The sequence below is a fragment of the Pempheris klunzingeri genome, chromosome 16 (genome assembly GCF_042242105.1).
Source record: "Pempheris klunzingeri isolate RE-2024b chromosome 16, fPemKlu1.hap1, whole genome shotgun sequence".
Classification (NCBI taxonomy): Eukaryota; Metazoa; Chordata; class Actinopteri; order Acropomatiformes; family Pempheridae; genus Pempheris; species Pempheris klunzingeri.
In genome coordinates, this window is record NC_092027.1 from 8,429,151 (window position 1) to 8,449,781 (window position 20,631).

The following is a 20,631-nucleotide window of genomic DNA, read 5'->3' on the forward strand; positions in this document are numbered from 1 at the left end:
TCAAGCTGTCTCATATATCTTTTTACAGCTTTCTGGTTCAGGTAGTCATGCAAATTACTTAACCATCAGCAGACATTTAGTCATAATGTCACATCTCATCAAATGCTTGCACATTTCTTATTACTTTACAAAGTTGTCTTGTTTCTCATGGTTATTCCCCCATAATGATTTGTGCAACGTGTTCTGTATCTGTGATGAGACTACAAAACCGTGTACGCCAGCATAAATAGAGAGCATGTCGCTGATGGTAATTTTGCATTTCAGTACTGTTTTTCACACTGATCTGCAAAAAATAAAGTCTGTCTCCATAACAATGTACAGCCCGCTCTTCAGGCTGCCAGCTTTGCAGAAATGTTGTTGACGACAGCAAATGGACAAGCAAGAGAAAGGGACAGAAAGGTCGAGAGTGGTGGCGGTGGGGAGGGGGGCGGAGATGCGTTCTCCTACGACAGCTGGACTTCTTTCTTTTCAATGTGTGCCTCATCAGATGCCCATTCATGGCGCTTCCGGTTGTTGGGAGGCGGGAGAGAGACGCCCACCTACACAAAGCTGAGGTCTTTGCTGTGTTGCTCACAGAGATGAGAAGGGGGGTTAGAGGGAGGCAGAGAGATGTGAAAAGAGATGCGAGGAACGTAATTATGAGTTCTCTGCCTGAAAAGTGCAGGTGCTTCTCCAAGTGAACGTCGCTATAGGCAGCAATTTTGCTGCTGTGTCTCTGCACTGCCCTTTCTTCATGATTAACCCCTCAGGCACACAGATAATATACAGACATTTATTACTGAGTATTAAATAACCCCCTTAGGCTTCCTTCATACACACATCCTACTGTTCCTGATCCTACCTATGTATTCTAGTTTGCAGTGGGTGATGTTCGTGGACTGTTCTCCTGGCAATGATCAGTGACAAGGCTAACAATAAGTAGGAAAACATGACAAGGCATCAGAATAACCTTGAATGCATGTGAAAGTTGTTGCTGAGCAACAGTGTTACCTCCACTGTGCTCTGAGCATCTCCCATTACTTCAGTCGGTCCATCTGAGTACAGAGACCGTGATGCTGCACTCTTTCTGCAGGCTGGGTTCATCTTTTTAATGACACAGTTGAGGTCTGCATAAAGTATATTTGCAAGATGAGTAACATAGGAACATCCAAATTACCATGGATTCTGCATTTGAGTGCATGTAGCTCTTCTATAGAGTTGCATAAAAATGTGTAATGCATCTTCCTTACTATGCATGCATATCCAAGTGTGGCAGTAGATGCATATCTCTTTTCACTCTATGCTCTGGTATGTAATGCAGGAAAGAGACCCAATACAATTTTGAAATGCCGCAGCAGGGTATGTAACGGACACAGACTAACTATTTCTCTTGTTTATCACTCAATAGGAGAAGTGCATTGTACAAATAACAGAACTAATAAGCATCTGTGGTTGCCAGTGGCAATGCTTCTATGGACGTCAGACTGACGCACATGATTCGCGGTTCAGTTCAGTGTGTGGGAGGAAAAAGCAAGAGCTTGGAGATACCAGCCTGCTGTGAAGGACTGTAATTGCAGTGCCAGAGCAATTATGTCCCAAAGAACTGGGCATTTTAGATCACTGAATCTGCCCCTAAACACTATGATAGTGATCAGAGGCAAATCCCTGATGCATAAATATCAGTTCAGCAATGGATCCAATTAAAAGGCATCTCATTAATAATCTGAAAAAATGCATTTCATTTGGGGAAAGCTCTTATCCTGGACACTAATATTATTATTATTATTTAGATGTTGGAACATACTGACAGATTCTCCTTTTTCATCCCCTGTTTCTGTGCAGCTTCCTCACTGATACAGACATGACAGATTGTCTGATGCACTAAAACCTGCAAATCCAGAGAGAGGTTTCATTGATAAGTCAAAAGATCTGAAACAAGTGCAGTAACTTGCAACAAAGAAGTCAAAGAAACAACTTGGTTGCACCAGCAATCACAGACGCAAGAACACCGTCCTCTACCTAAGCCGACCCAATGGCGTGGTCAGCTCTTACCGGCCCCTGTGTGGCCCTCGTACTGCTCTTCTTCGGTTTGACCTCCTGCACTCCCTCCGGCCCAGCCTCCGCCACCTGCGCCACCCTGGAACAGAGTCGCTTCTTTGGTGTATTCTCCTCTACAACCACCCTGCACTCCACGCCATGCTCCTGGACCCTGCAGAATCCTGATCCCCGCCGCTACACCGTCTACATGAAAATCACCAAGCCGACCGACTCCTGCGTGCCCCGCCAGATCAGAACCTTCCAGTTCGACTCCTTCATCGAGACCTCCCGCACCTACCTGGGAATGGAGAGCTTCGACGAGGTGGTCAGGCTGTGCGATGCATCAACTACTGTCACCTACCTGGAGTCCAGCAAGCAGTTCCTGCAGATCCGCAAGGTGGCCCCAAGAAACGGCCTGGAGATCGCAGAGGTGCAGAATGATGTCAGCGAGTTCAAGGCTGAGTTTCTGGTTGTTGGAAAGAGGAACCCAAGTATGCCTGCCTGCCAGATGCTGTGCCAGTGGCTGGAGAAGTGCCTGTCCAGTAGCACCCACGATTATCCCTGTGGCATCATGAATACACCCTGCCAGTGTTGGGAAGCCCCAAAGAGGAAGCCAGGAAGCTGCTACAGGGGTGGAGTCTACGTTGAGAAATGCTTTCCTGTTCCCAGAGACAACGGACGTGATGCTGAAATTATCAGTAAGTTTCCAACATGTTTGCTTTGATTTACCTCCAGAGTGAACTTTCTGAAATGTGAAAGAATTTGAAAGACCAGTTATCTCAGGGCACTTATCTAAACATCTCGCCTCAAAAGAAGAAAAACAGTGTGTCCCCTGTGTTTTGTTTTGTTGTTTTGTAATGCCATCCTCTAGACCAGAATGCTGAAGGGGGTTATGTTCCCCAGGACCCCACAGCTCTGCAGGCAGTCTGCAGCCCCGCTATCAGTCAGTGTTTGTGTCAGAGGAGCTGCTGAGGGTAATGATCCATGTCTGTAGAGCAGGTAGAGGATGTGCACTCCGCCGCTACAAAGTAATGAGTAGTAAATCAAAGGTGTTCGACAAATTTGCCGGTGCATCTTCAGGCGTTATTGACAAGGCTGCCTGAAGCGCACACATCACCAGCTCTTCATTTTGTCTTAGACAGGCATGTTAGGTTCAATGATTGGCAAAGAGTCTGGCTTTTGGGGAGAGATAGAGGCCATGTTTGTGCGTTAGGCTGGGGTCGAGAGGAGGGGCTGAAAAGAGCACAAAGACCTCACAGTCAGCTGGCAGCGGAAATCGAAGTGCAGCACTTGTGGTCGCCATAGCAACGCGCCTATCAGCCTCACACGCCGCTCTACTGTGGTTCACATGAAGTGGATAAAAGAAAACAATCACTATTTAAAATGGAACATCCATCGGCTTGAGTGTTCAGCGCGGCTCACAAAGACTCGTCCTTGCTCATCCTCTGCACATAAAACAAACATTATTCACTTCCTGTTCTTAATTATGAACTTTACAAAGGCAGGGTCATGTTGAGTCATGCTTTTGTTTTCTACTCTACGGATTTTTTTACAAATAAAATGGAGATATCAAGCTCTTATCCAACTTACTCTTAAGTAGATTTGCAAGTCATTTCTTGCAGCAATATCAGTTTGGTTAATATCTCTCCTCTTCTGATGTTTTCCCGCAGAGGGATGGGCTGGTTGGAGCCGCTGGTCAGTATGCAGCCAGGAATGTGGTGGTGGAGTCCAGGTGCGCAGCCGAGCCTGCCAGCCCGAGGACAATGTGTGTGAGGGAACAGTTGAAGAAGGCCGTGCCTGCAACCCTCAGGCTTGCATTGGTAAGCCCACCTGTCATTTAGTCATTTAGTTGGGAGCACTCAGCTGCAGATGGCTCAAATTCAATGCGATAATGATGCAATTTTCAAATTCTTTCAGGCAAAGAGCGCAACAGGAGCCAGGGTCTGCGAGCCATCGTCGGTTTGAAGAGAGACAATGCAGATGATTCTAATACTGGAGCTGTTGCAACCCAAACAGGTGAGGCAGTGGGAAGGTCCTCTTAACAGGCATTTTACACACCATAATGTAGTTAGGGGTTGAATTAAAAAACTTACTGCAAGGAAAGTGAAAGTATCTGCATTCAATTACAGAAGCAACAAGTAGACTACAACAAAGTATTATCGTAACCTTTCCAAGTCTTGAGGGCCTTGTGTGCTGAGCTAATTTATGTTTTCCACTGCAGATGCTAAGGCAGATGAGTGGTCCTCCTGGAGTTCATGTTCAGTCACCTGTGGAGAGGGCTGGCAGAGTCGTACCCGCATCTGTGCCACTTCCTCCTTCACCACCCAGTGCACTGGATCCCTGCGTGAGAACCGGCCCTGCAACAACACAGCCATTTGTCCCGGTGAGTGGTTCCTCCTTCTCTCTGATGTGAGCGTGACAGAGGGAGAAAAGAGAATCTAGAAAATATAAGGGACACATTATTGCTTAATGATTTCCTGTTGCACAGCACCAGTCACAAAGGAAAAGTAGATAAAGAGAAGCAGACAAGTTGGAGGGGCACGTGAGCTTTCATACACTGAGATTTGGATTGTGGAAAACAGACTGCGATTCAATATAAAGTAAATTGCCATAGTAGTTGGTGCATTTAGTGCTGTGTCTCGGGGATTGTGTGGAAGACTGCCCCACCTCGTGGATAGTTTACAAAATGTGCCCGTGGTGCTCAGCCCATGAATCCAAAATACAAATTGTATAGTTTTAAAACAAACTACAACTTGCTTCATCAAAATATCCTTGTGTGTTACCCATGTGTAGTTGATGGTGCTTGGGATGAGTGGACCCCCTGGAGCCTGTGCTCATCCACATGCGGCCGGGGTTATCGTGATCGTACCCGCACATGCAAGCTGCCCCAGAATGGAGGAGAACCATGCCGCGACCCTTCAAGACAAACCAAGTTCTGCAACATTGCTGTTTGCCCAGGTGAGACATGTTTTAAAGAAGATACACACAAAAGCAGCTCATATTACCCAAAAAAAACAACGCAACTACTATTGCTTCAATAGGCAAGTTTGTTGTTTTACTACCATACTTGACCCTTTAGCCACCTGATTCATTTATGACAGATAATTAAACCACTTACTGCCATCACCAACATCACACACAGCAACTGTAATGGGAGATTGACATTACATCTGACGCATCCACAGAATAAAAGCCTCTGTGGGCATTAGTCAGTGGCTGTATAATAACTGCCAGTGACTCATACAGTGCTCATGGTCACCCAATGTATTGGAGACATACTTCTTTTCTATCCTGCCACCTACTCATGTGCTGAGAGGATTTAAGTCATTAAGCCACAGTTGCAATTTGTACAGTTTTTTTCTACTATTTTCCGTCATCGGGTTTGGTGGTTATTGTTATCACACGTGTTTTTGTTCAAAAAGTGATTTCTGTTTCTATGCAACAGTCTATTTCTTTCTTGCAATTGCATCTTACCATCAGCAGATGTCTCTTTGCGCCACAGCTGAATCCCTGTTAAAGTCAGAGGACAGGCTGTGAGGCAAAGTCATTATTGAGACATGATTACACATTTCATGTGAAATTGAAAGGTTTAGAAAATGGAGCCATCCTTAATAGTCAATTTAGCATGATAGATTTCTTTTTATTTTGACCAATCTAACTTTTTTAAGACTATCCACTTTATCCAGTCTATTTTACCATCTTACAAGGTAGCATTTAATTGCAATAATGATAGATTTTTCTATTTCTAAGTTTTTTAAAATCTTTTCAGGGCTGCTGTACCCCTAAATTTAATCTGGAATACAAAAACTGTTTCCTGAGGTCAATCGTTATCCCCTCTCATTAATGTCTATATGCCCTTTTTTAAAAGCATCCAATATAGAGTATTTAGAGCAGCATTGACCACAGGACTGAACTTTCATTAGGAAGTGGTCTTTTCAGCTAAGTGCACTAAACTATGCACAATGTTATGATGTAAAGTTTTGAGGCCAGTGGATCTTAGAGGTTAAGAGGCACATGCAGTCATTCTTGAAGGACAGATAGCCAAGATCTAACTTTCTGTTTCACTTAAACTCAGCTGAAGTAGGTCATGTGAAATCGTTAATAGCATGAGTGAGTGTGCCGTGATGCCTGTAGCTTGAGGGGTCTGTCTTGTCCTTGCACTTGCTGTAACTCTCTATCTGTTCCTCTGCTTCCCTCTAGTGGACGGATCCTGGAATGAGTGGTCTGCCTGGAGTGTGTGCTCTGCCTCTTGCTCCAACGGCACCATGCAGAGAACACGGGAGTGCAACGGGCCATCCTACGGGGGCTCTGAGTGCCATGGCAGCTGGAAAGAGGCAGCCAACTGCTTCCTGAAAGACTGTCCCGGTAAATAAGAAATTCCCATATTCAGGATTCACTATCCAAATAAAAGATAAGAGTTCATGGTGGTTTATGGTATGAAACATTCTCTGTCTTTAGTTGATGGACGCTGGCATGCATGGAGCTCTTGGGGCAGCTGCAGCAAGACTTGTGGTGGAGGAATCCAGCACCGACAGAGAGTCTGTGAAGGACCTTTCTTTGGTGGAGAGACTTGCCCCGGTGAAAAGGGAGAGCAGAGGCGTTGCAGTGAGAAGAGATGCCCTGGTTAGTGACTCCAAACCATTTGCTGAGGCCGCACTTCAATGCAAATCAATAAGGAAAGAGATTTCTGATCTTTCTCCCTATCCTTGTAACGTTATAGAGCCACATGAGATCTGCCCTGAGCAGAACACCGGAGATGTTGTTTGGAAGAAAACCCCAGCTGGGGACATGGCTGCCATTGCCTGCCCTGCTGATGCCTCAGGTACAGTGACAGTGGGGATAGCAGCATGCTTTGGCTGTATCCTCACACATGTTTGATTGTTTATCATGCCCCATCAAGCCAACTACAAGTACATACTTTCTCTCATTAACAGGCCTGATTCTGCGCCGGTGCACCCTGGATGCTGTAGGTCTTGCCTCCTGGGAGAACCCAACTCACATCCAGTGCGTCTCCAAGAACTATGAGAACATTCAGATGCTGGTAAGCCCAGAACATGTACCCTAATTAAAATGCTAAATACCTCACCTGTTGTGTCCCCATATGGCTAATTTCCCAGTAGTATAATCAAACCAGTGCATGTCAAAGATTCAGATTACCCTCTTCTTCTGTAGTCGAGGGACTACGTCTCCAAAGCGCAGATGGGGCAGAGTGTGGATGGGGTTGCTGAGGTGATTTCGCGCCTGAGATTCTCCTCCGACGAAGGGGCCAAGTACAGCGGCGACCTCTTGGCCGTCATGGAAATCCTGAAGAACACCACTGAACTGTACAAGGGAACCAGGCTGAGACTGAGCAATGCTGATGTTGAGGTAGGCTGAAATCATATTAATTATCAACTGAAAGGACTGGTTCAGTCTTGACAATGTTTCAAATATGTCTATTCAAAAAGAACATCTAATGTATGTAGCACTCTCTCATGCTTCTCTGATCAAAAATAGAATCCAATTAAGTAGGATTTTGTATCATCTTACACCTCTGTCTCCATTTAATGATCTGCAGAACTACGTCCAAACCATCAGCAACTTACTGAAAGAAGAACACCGTGATAAATGGGAAGAGGCACAGCTGGTACGTGATAAGAGGGTGTATATATGAGTGGTTTGCCATGAATGTGAGCAGGGGAGAAAATAAGTCTGTTGTGCTAGCATTCTTGTGATGGGATGAGTGTGTGCAGGACAAATTCAGGGAGAGTGTTGCAGGGGTGTGTATGAGAAGTTTAGTGTGACACTTGCAATTATCAACACTCCCTAATGCCCTTTTACTCACCTAAACATTGGTTTAGAATAGAGCAAGAGTGTGACGCCAAAATGATCTCAGATTAGACTTTACATGAACAAAAGCATTTAACTACACATCTAGTGCTCGACTCATTTATCTTTTAGAGTAGTTCATAAGTAATTAGACTTTTTATTAAAAAGACTACGCAGAACTTAGTAGATCCATTTAACCACCTGTTGATGTACTTTCACATTTGCGTGACACATGAAGTCAGTGTTCCAGCTACAGTGAGGGAAGCAACAGTTGTTACTATTCGAGTTCCCTGAGAAAGACAAGCAATTGTAGAAAAGTTAGACAAACAAAAAAAGCCCACAGAGAGTAAACATATAGTTGTGCAAAAATTGAAAACTGCATTGTGAATTACCAAGGCCACTGCAAACAGTGGCACTTCAAGGTGACAGCGAGAGAGAGAGAGAGAGAGAGAGAGAGAGAGAAGAGTGAGACTGAATCAGGGAAAATCACTACGCCCACTTTGCAATCTGTGAGTCTCTATGCCATCCTACATACCGATGGCAGTTGTAAGGGGACGCAGACAGCACATCGAATTCAAGCACACACCTTGTGCCCACATCGCTGCAGTTCTGCGTCAGAGACACGCAAGTCAGGCAGCCCTCCCTTCCACTGAGCACAAAAAACCTGAGTATGAATCAACAGCCTGCCCATTTATGGCCTTAAGGAAGTTCTGAGGTTGCATAGCAGCAAGTGCTTTTTTTCTCTTCTCTTTTCACTTCGCTGTGCTCTGAAATAGTAAGTACAAGCTGGACCGACACAAGAATAGGAAATCTAGACATGGGCATGTGATCAATAAACCGTAGCCTCGCCTAAGTGCCTAATTATACTAATTGTGCAAATTGCATATAATGAAACTTTTGAAACTACATGATTGTGCCCCTGCCCCTTTTTCTTATTTGCACTCTTTCTGACTTTTCTTCATTTTCTCTTCCTTTTTTCTCTTTTATCCAGATGGGTGACAACATTAAAGGGTTCCTCCGCCTTGTTGAGGACTTTGTGAACATGATCGGTATGCAAATGAGCGGCTTTCAGGACATTTATGAAGTCACCGAGAATTTAGGTGAGCCCTAATTTCCTCTGCCAGCTGCTCTCTGTTCATGTCTAGTCAGGATGATTTGTCCTTTCTCCAGCCGGAGAGTGCATCAATCTTAATCTCACTTGTGAATCTGAGTCTGTATAAGCAGCAGAATGCATCAGTTATCACTTTGACAGCATGTCAAGCCCATCAGCTATACCATATAACATATGCCACCTCCAAGATGTTGCAGTATATTTGGCTTAACAAACAGAGTGTATGGCTTTTAACACAAACTTAGTAATCTGTCAAATGTCGTAAGAATAACTGTAAACTTCACACTCTGAGTCAGTCTCTGTGACTTGTTTGACCATTTTGGCTCAGTGAAGGTGACATTCTCACAGGATTTAGAAGGGAATGAGTCCTCCGGTCAGACACACACATGACGCATGAAACCAAAATGTCCTTGGCATTAGCGGATTCTTCAACCAACACAGTGCAGAAAAAAATGTGTAGAAGTAGATGACCTTTAAGTGTTGTGCACTAATGAAGCCCCTCTCTCACAATCTCTGTCCTTCTCAGTGCTGAGCATCCACAAGCGCCCGACAACTACTAGCTCCAACTTCACCTTCCCTGTGAAGGGCTGGAGGGGCATGTTGGACTGGGTCAGGACCTCTGAGGAGAAGATCTCGGTGTCCCGTGATGCTCTGTCCATTGAGCAGTCTGGTAGGACAAACATACATTATTTTCTAGATCAATCATTGTGCTTATGTCTCATGAATTTAGATCTAAGCAGGCATTTTTGTTTTCCCCAGATGGCAATGATGCTTTTGTGACTGGCATCGTCCTCTACAGAAACCTTGCTTCCATTCTGTCATTCCAGAGGTAAGATAATTTCCCTGCTTTTAAACATGAAATATATTTTATTGTCACAAGATGGCGCCCTTCCTTGAAAGACTCACTACTTCTATATTCTTGGTTTAACTTACACACCTTATGATTTTTCAATTTAAGGCCTTGCAGATATCTCATGTCAAACCCTGACCTTGTCTCATATGGACGACACTAACGGTGTAATTTCCTCTTTCTCCACAGTAACACCACCCTCCTCAACTCCAAGGTGGTAACAGTCATTGTGAAGCCCACACCGACTCTTTTGTCATCCCCCGTTGAGATTGAGTTCCCCCACCTCCACAATGTAAGTCCCTAATGGTCACACTATCTAATTGAGCCTTACGCAAAAATATCAGCCTCCCTCTGGGTGTTTGCTCACCGCAGAACGCCGAGCCTGACATTTTGTTGACATTTGCAGTGACACTGTGACTTTTACTTATACTCGTGTCAGTTGAAACCCGGCAAAGATCACAGCAGAATCAAACTGTCAGTTGACGATGATGAGAAATCATGTGCAGTAATTAGTTCCTGTAGCTGATAAGGAGCTGTTTTTAGTATTGTACATGCATTGCGGGGGAGGGTAGCGAGAAATGTGGGCAGGTGACTGGGATCAAGCTGTTGCATCTCACACATTTACAGTACTCTGTCCCAACCTACACAGTTCTGCAGAGATTCCACACACTGACTTCTCCATCTGCCTCTTTTTCGCAGGGCACTATGAATGAGACTTGCCTCTCGTGGGATGAAAGTGAAACGTAAGTATGAACGTCAGATGTGTCTCTCCTTAAATGTGCACCTACCCATCACTCACATCTATTTTCTGTCCTTGTTGATCTGCCATGTTGTTGTTTATCTCGTCACTTATAGCTGAGGTCCTTTCAGTCATACATCTGTCACTGCATATGAACTTTCAACCCCCCCTTGATAATGTCTACCAGGCAGAAGCATTGAGTCTCACTCAGCTGTCTGATGTGCTTGCACACAGAATTAAGAAATGACAACCTCAGTGATCTTTAGTGGTTCTAGCTGCGTGACACTTCACTTCGATCCAACTGTCTCCTGCATCGCTTTAAATGAACCACATCTAGAGGAGGGAAAAATACACAGACAACACTTCTAACCTCATTACATACATCAGTGAATAAATTCATCACAGCGTCCCTATAGGTCAGACCTCAGAGTGTCAATCTAAAGACAATGGCAGCTCTGCCTCCCCTGCCTGTAAGTCATGTTCATATGTCACTGCCGAGGTTAATGGCTGTGGCGCGTGGGAGTTTTTAAAGATGCTTAGATGCATTTGAATGACTTATGAAAGTAGCTCCTGTTGGTCTGGCCTGGATCAATCAGCCCGAGGCCCACTCTGCCCTCCTGAAGAATACACAGGTGCACCATTTGCATTTAGATAGATTTGTACACTTGTGGGGGACAGATAAGAAATGAAAATGCAGCTGCATCCAGATACCCCCCACACCTTCTCACATAAACCATTACAACCAGAGTCAATGCACAAGCAAAAGCAAAAATGAATCAAAGGAGAAAATGTAATTAACTCTTATATTTTCGGAGGGAGGGCAATGTGCCTGTAGTCAGATTAGATTCACTTTTGACAGCGGATGTGATTAATGGGAGGATAGAGACAGTGGAAATGGCCGAGGACGACGTTCTGGCTAATGGCAGAGTTTGGGGTCAATGCTTGTTTGCAGAGCTGCATATGCCCGATCACAGGAAGTCCTCCATTAGCCTCCGCCAATGAACTTTACCAGATGGATACAGCTGAAATGTTCTGCAGCTCTTTTGGCTTACTTTGCATCACACAACATTTAACCCATCTGCATGAAATGACCACTTAAACATAGCGCACATTAAACCGTGCAGCCAAGCCTGCTTAGATGTCATTCCAGTTAACTGTCATGATGATTTTGCCCCGCGGCCGTCCGCCCATGACACTCTGTGCCAGACTGGACCTGCTGGCTGTGGTGCCCCTTTGTACTCACCAGTCAGTCAGAGTCAGAGGGTGCTGCTCATCGCGTTAACCTCCTCTGTGCTCTCTGGCATACAGAGATTTTTGTGTGGAAACATCTCAGAACAAGATCTGAGCAAAACAGTGTAGATTTAGTGATTTGTAGTTCAAATGATGGCCTCAATGAAGCACTCACTATTGATTTTACTTTCTGTTTGAAATGTCATTTCTTCATTTTTTTTTGTTTAATCAGGCTTGGCACAGTGTGAGTGAGGATAACTGTGACATATACATTACTTTTATTCTGACTTTGATCGCATAAATACAAACACACTTCAATTGAGTGTAGATTTCCTCATGATGGAGAAATAATCATAATTCAGATTGACTTCACATTCCCCTTCTTCTTTCAAAAAAAAAGGGAACACGCTGTCCTTTGTCCCCAGTGCACTGGGAAAATGTTGCCAATAATCTCATGTCAACTGAGGAAAGATTGCCCATAACAAGAAATGATACAGATTATGCTAATGATGAGATTTATGAAGGCCTATCACCATTAATCATGGCACAGATGGCTCTTAATAGCGTAAATCAAAGAGCCATCTAGGTTTTCAGGAGATGTAATTTAGCATCTCAAGTTGTATCAAAATAATATTTATATTTCTCATACTGGATCACAGAACTAATATTTTTGTATTCAAATCTTATATGAAATATAAAACAATGAGCATTTTTTCTAAATGTATCTAAATAATCTAAAATGTGATCCTTATGGATAAGCAGGATGCTTCAAATGCATTTGTTTCTCCATGTACATGAGAAAATGTTCAAAGGTACATTCACATGAGAGATTTGTCAGATCTCCCCTCTCCTAACCAGTCGCTGCCTTTCCCTCTCCTTCCTTGTGCAGTTCCTCTCTGCTTGGGTCTTGGTCTGCTCGGAGCTGCAGAGCGGTCCCCGTTCATTCATTCAGAACCAAATGCGTGTGTGACAGCCTCTCCACCTTCGCCATTTTAGCGCGCGTCAACTTCGACTCGGTAAGTCCTCTGTCTATTCACAATGTGTGCTCGTTTGTTTGTTTGTTTTCCGCGATTCGTCTTAAATGTTTCGTGCAGTGCGTGTGTTGGTGTGTGTGGATGCGGTCAGTAGATGTTGTTTTCGAGCGGTTTGCTGTAGCGCTGCCTGCCTGCACCTCTTTGTCTCCGTGCAGGTGCCGCTGATCGGAGAATTTACAGCCTGGCTGTTTTTATTGAGGGGAAATAACCGAGCAACGTGTTGATATGCAGGAATTTCATTTTTTTTTTTTTTTTTAATGAAAACATTATGAGTTGCATATTGGCTTGTCGATTTTGCACGAGCTTGTTAATTTGATGCTTATTTGATTGCAGTCAGCTGCATAATTGACTGAATAAATATTATGGCAGCTTTGGGAAACAGCTTATGTTGCTGTTTGCACGGCAATTAAGAAACATCGATCTAAATTATTAACTCAATCACTGTAAATGACTTTTTTTTTGATTAATGTGTAATCTGGGTTGGCATTTATGCTTGATTTTTTTTAAATAATGCATGTAAGCATAAGTAAACAGAGTTAGTGCAGGACAATTTGTGCGCACAGGACACTTTGATTACCGAAATCTATCATCGCGCATCGCTCTATTTCATGCGCAAAGACAATGTGTAATTTGCTCCCTTAGACTGGGTTGCCTCTAAAGCTGCTCGCTCTCCAGTTGCCGTGGTAACGGCTTCTGCAGCGCGATCTCGGCCTCTGTGATTTTTGATAACTGAGATGCTGAAGAAAACACACACACACACACACACACACACGCACACACACACACACAGCCCCCTCCTACCTCCTCTCCTCTCTGAACAGCCCCCCAGGACAGAGGAAATGGCCTGTCCATCTCTGCTGTGCATCTGCCTGCTGCTGCTGCACACAAAAAGCAATCAACAGATGTCTATTAGGTTGAAAAAAAAATGTATATTTCAAATGTGCATTTGATTAATTTCCTGTGCAGTCTGTGGCAAAGCAGCTCATGAATTTGGACTGCAGTGTTTTTCTGCTGCTGAGCCCATTCGGTCTCGTCATTTCTTCCCCCCCAACCTGTTGTTTACATCCTAGATTTGATTTGTCTTGCTGCTGCCAGTCTGAGCAGCACCTCCCATATTTGTTATAGGCTGCACATACCCCCTTCCTTTCAACCTCCCGCAACAGTAAAAAAAGGCAGCTGCGGCAATCATTCCGTCCGCCAATATCTCTGAATTCTCGATTACATCCACCCCCCCCCCTTCCTCATCCTCCTCCTCCTTCCTCTTCGGCCACAGCAGCTAGTCTGAAAATACCAGAGTGGCGGACCAATAAGAGACAGACGTCTGGTCATGCATTGATGCTTCCTCCTCTCTCCCCCTGCCTGCCTCTCCATCCATCCTTTGATGTGGGCCGTGGACATTTTCAACAACATCTTCCTGCGAGCCCTATGAGAAACACCAGCGAGAGGCAGAAAGAGAGAGAGAGAGAGAGAAGTGAGGGGATGTGAACAACAGCCAGATACTGCAGTGTGTTAGCTCTCATTGGATATGGTCTGATTTCAGGAGTCCTGTAGCCTCATGTGTGAAGGAAGCATGATGGTCCAGTGGGAGCAAGCCTCGTAGTTAGTACAGCAGATGCCCTTGACCACTGGGGTAATCAATTATGAAAAAAACAGCAGAGAAGTGTAATGGTTAAGGGTTTCTCTGCACATTCTGCCTTCCCCCGCTTCTGATTTATTAAAAATGAGAACATGTGATTCGGTCAAGGACAGGCAGAAGACATGCTTCATATTTAGGTCAAACTGGCTGTCTGGATTTCACTCAGCGGCCCGTGGAGCAGGCATCAACCCAGATATAGGGACTGGGAAGAGAGGGAACAGAACAGACTGTATCACCCGTGTTGTTTTTTTCTTTCCCCACATTCGATAAAGGCTGAAGGAAAAAGACAGCTCACCGCTCTGCTATCTGCCATCTGTTTTGGGGCGCTTCTGATGTAGTTGGAAAAATTTTGAAACAAATTTGCCACACTAAATTAGTCTTTGGCTGCTGTGGGCCAGACTTCATCAGCTGTGCTTTGATATCAGAAAAGCCTATGTGGAGCACATAGAGAAGAACAATCCTTCAGGGCTCAGTATTGTACTGTTTGAAATTCTGAGACACCATCAATAATGGCAAACATGTTAGAAGCCATGCTTCACATACGCTTGCAATATAAGAATTTATGGCCATCATAAATCAAATGAAGGCCAAAGCCGTGTCTATTTCCCCCCCCTCTATCTGTGCTAATTTGATACCTGCAGATTTATTATATATGTGGACTGTTTCTTTTCTCACTCACATTTTGGAGCCTTTTTCTCCCTCAATATGTGATCAAAAGTATAGTCAATGAAGGCCTTTACCCATATCCCAAATGATTTTCATCCAGCTCACATGCTTTGTGGTGATGACAACTTGATCAGGGGTGTTAGATTGATTTAAAACCTTATTAAAGCCTCTAGAGTAGGTGTGAGACAGACAAAGATTATGGATGCAGTGAAACCACACAGTCAGCTGCTGGAGGGGTTCGTAAGTGTGTAACCATGCAGCGAGGGCTTTGTGAAGTCTCAAGGAGCTGAGATTTGTGTGTGCAGCAGCGACCCGTCGCCCCTCCAGGTGACTGAGCAGCAGGGAAGACGGGCAAAAGACAATCCCTCCTCTGTTTCCTGCACTAGAGGTTCGGTGCTAGGGCTGTTTGAAACATGGGACGGTCACCGCCGCTGGCAGTGACAGGCGCTAAGCTGCTGTCAGAGATCAGGAGGGCAGGTGGTGGCAGATTAATGCACCGGTGATAATGGTCCACCTGTTCATTCCTGCAGGGATGGGCAAGGAGCTGCTGGTTGGCACCAACCGAGCTGAAGGAGTGAGAAAGTGAGGAGCTCAGGATGTCTGTCAATGATTAGAAGGTTGCTGTATCAGCTCAAACTAATGACTGAACACAGCAAGCCCCCCTGAACTGCCCCCGGGAATTGAACACCCCCCCTCCCACTTACACACACACACACACACACACGCTTATTTGAGGGAGATATATGTGCAGTATCCTCCTCGCCTCATTTGCTGACTCAAAAGCTCAATGGAGGAATGCAGTGACCCTGACCATTTGTTTAGTTTGCAGCTCCATCTTTCTGACATGTTCACCTTGGGGTCACCTTGCCTCAGCCGTGGCCTGATTGTGCCATTCAACTGTTTGCCTACAGGGAGCTGTCTGCTATTCCAGATAGCGCACACCCAGAGGCTTCGCTAGTGCATGTATGCAATGTGCAATGTGTGTGTGTGTGTGTGGATTTCAGTGCTGGTTTCTCCCCTGCATGAATGTGTGCGTGTTGGTAATCAGCTCTAAGAGGCATTTTTTGTGTTGTCTCCTCTCCGCAGATCATGGACAAGGCACTGCTCCCGTCCGTGACTCTCATCGTTGGCTGTGGGGTCTCCTCTCTCACCCTGCTGCTCCTCATCATCATCTACGTCTCTGTGTGGAAGTAAGTAACCCTACGAGCAAAGTCCAGCCATGTCGGCCCCTAATATTATACGCTGTGTGCTCTGGTTTCTCTTTCCTCTACCCACTCATCCCTAAACTCATTCTTTTCCTTTCCCTTTTCAAAACTCCAGGTACATCCGCTCCGAGCGCTCCGTTATCCTCATCAACTTCTGCCTGTCCATTATATGCTCCAATGCCCTCATTCTCATTGGACAAACTCAGGCTCGCAACAAGGTATGGCACTCTTCCAACCAATCCTGCCCTCTCTTTTAAACCTCTCTGAAACTCACTGCTTTGGGGGTTTTGGAAGTAGCTGCACCACTGACATAGATTTCTCATATTTTCTCTCTATCTCCCCTTCCTTCTGGGCTCCCACAGGTGGTGTGCACTCTCGTAGCTGCTCTCCTGCACTTCTTTTTCCTCTCCTCTTTCTGCTGGGTGCTGACAGAAGCTTGGCAGTCATACATGGCTGTCACTGGTCGTCTGCGCAACCGCATCATCCGCAAGCGTTTCTTGTGCTTAGGTTGGGGTAAGAGCACCTGTCTTAATCTCCTTTTTCCCTACCTCTGTTGCATCAGTTTTCTCAAAAGCTTTTTAAAAATCTTTTTAGGTTCTAACTTCTCTCTCTTTTGCATATTTTCTGTCTTGCAGGTCTTCCTGCCCTGGTGGTGGCTGTGTCTGTGGGTTTCACAAAAGCTAAGGGATACGGCACTGTCAACTAGTAAGTCTAGTCTCAGCCTGACATTTTGGGGGCTTCTCTGTTCTGTGCATTTATTCTGAAAAACTCTTCCCTTAGCTCAAGCATTAATATTCTTCCTCCTTCTCTTTTCTAGCTGCTGGCTGTCTCTTGAGGGCGGACTCCTTTACTCCTTCGTCGGCCCTGCTGCAGCTGTTGTTTTGGTACATATTCCGACTTTGACGTCCCAATCTATCACAACGTCTGTTTGTAAGTGCATTACCCATTATTAGATTGTCTCATTCATGTTTTTTTTTTCTTGCAAACAGGTGAATATGGTCATTGGTATTCTGGTCTTCAACAAGCTGGTATCCAAGGACGGCATCACCGATGTGAAGCTGAAGGAGAGAGCCGGGTAGGTCTTATTGATCTTCTCCATACACTAGAGTGTTGCGCTTATCGCCCTCATCGGTGCCATTACAGGTATATTGATGGTGTGCTTTGATATCAAGCCTCACAATCAAACAACAGAAGTGAATAGAGCTCTGTCGGTCTAGAAACAGAAGTCCATTGCAGCCTGTGTGAACCTGTTGTGTTTAATCGGTTGTTTTCTCACCCTGCAGGGCATCACTGTGGAGTTCCTGCGTGGTTCTGCCCCTCTTGGCCCTCACCTGGATGTCCGCTGTCCTGGCCATCACAGACCGCCGCTCCGCCCTCTTCCAGATCCTCTTTGCCGTCTTTGACTCTCTAGAGGGTTTTATCATTGTCATGGTTCACTGCATCCTGCGTAGAGAGGTAAGGAAAATTATTTGGATGAATTTGGAGTAACACGAAATGAAATAAAAGTTATTTGTTGTTGTTGTTGATTGGTTTGCTATGTGAGGTTACAATTTCCTGAATTCTTCTCTCCATCCATTAGGTTCAAGAAGCTGTAAAGTGCAGAGTAGTCGACCGCAAGGACGACGGCAATGGAGACTCTGGCAGTTCCCTTCACAATGGCCACACCCAGCATATGGTAAGTTTCTTGGCTTATTGCCTTTTTAATGTCTTGAGTGCCTCTTGCATTTTATCCCAAATGAATATGTGCATACATTAAGCACTGATAGAACATTTTTTATTCTTTTATCAGCAGTCTGATAACGAAAAGGATGGAGATTCAAGCAGACAAGGTAAGCTCCTTTTTCCTGTTGCTCTTAACCATTTTTCCATTTACATTTGAATTTCTTTGAGCCTCGCTCTTAAAACCTCCAATCACGCATAAAAACATAAAACATATTTATTGAAACAAATTTTTCTGATTTAGCATGGTTTTCTTATATTTCTACTCTCTCTTGCATCTTAAAAGGAATGAAGAGTTCTGAAGAGAAGATGCCTCCTCCTCAGCTGCCTCTTCCCATGGGCTCCAACTTCCACACCCTCCCATCCAACCCCAGTAAGAGCCACATGCAGGCAGTCCCCGAGTATTCCAGCCACACCCTCACCCTGAAGAGAGAGAAGAGCCGTCTGGCAGGAGGAGTCGACCCATCCTGTGGGAAACCCGTGTATGTCTGCGAGGGAGAGCTGTTCAAGCAGCTGGACGCCGATCTCGCTCGGGCTCAGGCCGAGGGCAGCATGTCCGACGGCAGCGGTTACGTCCTCATGCCCAACACTACCTCCACCCTGAGGTCCAAGCCCAAAGATGACCCAACAAAATACAACATCAGCGTGGAGCAGCTGCCACAGGCCAGATTGATGCACCTCAGCGGGCCTTTTGCCGAGCCCCAGGCTGCCTTCGGGATGAAATCGATCCCCCCAGACCAGATCAGCGTGTCGTACTCAGAGAGAGACTCGCCCATCCAGAACATCCACAACATGTCCAGTGAGTCTCACATCACCCACAGCAGCCTGGAGAACACCTTCGAGTCCATGAACTCCATGATGTCCAAGAGTGAGACCATCTCCACGCTATCCATGAGCTCCTTGGAGGTAAGAGGAGATGGAATAGTGAGACCTCTTGCAGAATAGTTGATTTATGCTTTTTTTTTTTTTTTTTGCATCTAACATGAATCTGAAACTAAAGCAATTTTCTTTGTCTTTCTTTTTCTCTGCAGAGACAGAAATCCCGTTATGCTGAGTTGGACTTTGAGGTAAATATTATTTGGATGATGTCTTTTGAAGATATTATAAATGAAATATGATATATATTAAATGCATTTTAGCAATAATTAATTTTGAGAGTAAAATGTCTTTTTCTTTGCCTTCTGCAGAAAATAATGCACACGAAGAAACGCCACCAGAACATGTTCCAGGACCTAAACAGGAAGCTACATCATGCTGAGAAAGACAGAGAGTCGCCTGCTTCTGACAGCAAGGTAACACATCATGATATTATGCTCATCATCCATTTCCATTAATTTTCAGGAAATGCAGAACAAAACAGATAAAGAGTAAAAAGGAAACAGAGGCAATTCCATTGTTTAAAGAGATTCTTGGATGTGAAAGTGACCCTATAAAACAACCAGTGATTTGTGTATTGAACTATGGTTGTCATTCCCTTGAGGTCATTTCAATATGGATGTATTTTCTTCCTTCCTTCTTACAGTCTGTGAGATGGAGTGTGTCATCAGGAGGAAGTGACAAAACGAACCACAGTGTGAGTGTTTATATACAACCTCACAAACTCAAAATTTACTGCATATAGACAAGACACACTTTTAGATAATACACTTGCCTCAAGGAGGAATAATGTCCCCAGATGGCAATATGACTTTCATTATTAGAAAATCACCTCTGATGTAATTGAGGCCCATTTCATTTTGATTAAATCAGAATTGCTCAAGGCTGATGGGTGGCAGCAGTTCTAAAGTGGCTCCTCTTTGTACATCAACAGGACAAACAGCAGGCTCCTCTGGAGAGGCCGTGGGAGGGAGTCCGGGGAATACCACAGTCACCCCCTGCATGGGTGCGTAAAGACCTGGAGCCCCTAGCTGCCTCACCTCTGGAGCTGCACTCTGTGGAGTGGGAGAAGACCAGCACCACCATCCCTCTGGTGGGGCAGGACATCATCGACCTGCAGACAGAGGTCTGAGGGGAAGGAGGGGGGCTCGCGAAGCCACCTGATTTCACCTTGGTCACCTTTTTGGTTTGGGAATGGGATCCTATATGGAGAGAGTAGAGGAAACCATGAAAGTGAGAAAGTTGGTCCCCGAATCAATGTCTTCAAACCCTCAACCAGAGCAAGAAGGAAGGGAGAGAAGTAGAGATGAAGGAGAAGAGGTGGTGATGAGGTGTTTAATGTAGCTTCTCTGTGTGGACTTGAAGCATCTCGTGCTTGAGTGCTTTGAAGGTCAAAGGGTTAGTGGAGCGGTTTGTGGTTTCCATGGACCAGGACTGGCTATGGTTCCATTGATGCTTCACTGGGAGTTTCCTGAACCCTTCAGCCTGGGTTCAGAGGATGTGGGCGACATGTCTGTGCTTCTTTTTTCCTTCAACTTAACTTTGGAGAAAAATAACATAATACAACACGGTGTGTCCTCCCAGCTTCTTGGGAGGAGCAACCGGAACTCTTGGCTGCTCCTCTTCCAGCCAAGTTACCTTCCAAAATAGGACAAGGCAAGAGAGCATAAGGGCCCAGTTTCATGCTTGGAGTCCAACATTCTGCAGTTTGGTAGATGGGCACACATTTTGTTTTTGTGCC

At 45.0% G+C, this 20,631-nt stretch overlaps 1 protein-coding gene across 1 annotated transcript; it reads left to right on the forward strand.

The window, feature by feature from the left end:
• The first annotated feature begins 2,011 nt into the window (after nt 1–2,011).
• LOC139215521 (adhesion G protein-coupled receptor B1-like) lies at nt 2,012–20,022 on the forward strand. The gene is made up of 31 exons (XM_070846507.1): nt 2,012–2,714; nt 3,687–3,836; nt 3,934–4,032; nt 4,238–4,399; nt 4,810–4,974; nt 6,217–6,381; nt 6,475–6,639; nt 6,737–6,838; nt 6,951–7,057; nt 7,189–7,383; nt 7,574–7,642; nt 8,816–8,924; nt 9,462–9,605; nt 9,695–9,764; nt 9,975–10,077; nt 10,485–10,528; nt 12,644–12,770; nt 16,177–16,280; nt 16,411–16,513; nt 16,658–16,808; nt 16,931–17,000; nt 17,113–17,179; nt 17,285–17,370; nt 17,579–17,750; nt 17,875–17,970; nt 18,085–18,124; nt 18,301–18,920; nt 19,046–19,081; nt 19,202–19,306; nt 19,537–19,587; nt 19,825–20,022. Exons 1-31 carry the CDS (start codon nt 2,012–2,014, stop codon nt 20,020–20,022), a joined length of 4,578 nt encoding a protein of 1,525 aa, XP_070702608.1.
• The last annotated feature ends 609 nt before the right edge of the window (nt 20,023–20,631 follow it).

What these genes read in the sequence shown, in the direction of transcription:
- LOC139215521 (XM_070846507.1), top strand. Translation starts at nt 2,012, where the DNA reads ATGGCGTGGTCAGCTCTTACCGGCCCCTGTGTGGCCCTCGTACTGCTC. An exon ending in TGAGCAATGCTGATGTTGAG is followed by an intron (nt 7,384 to 7,573) that starts GTAGGCTGAAAT and finishes AATGATCTGCAG; the next exon opens with AACTACGTCCAAACCATCAG. An exon ending in TGGAGATTCAAGCAGACAAG is followed by an intron (nt 18,125 to 18,300) that starts GTAAGCTCCTTT and finishes GCATCTTAAAAG; the next exon opens with GAATGAAGAGTTCTGAAGAG.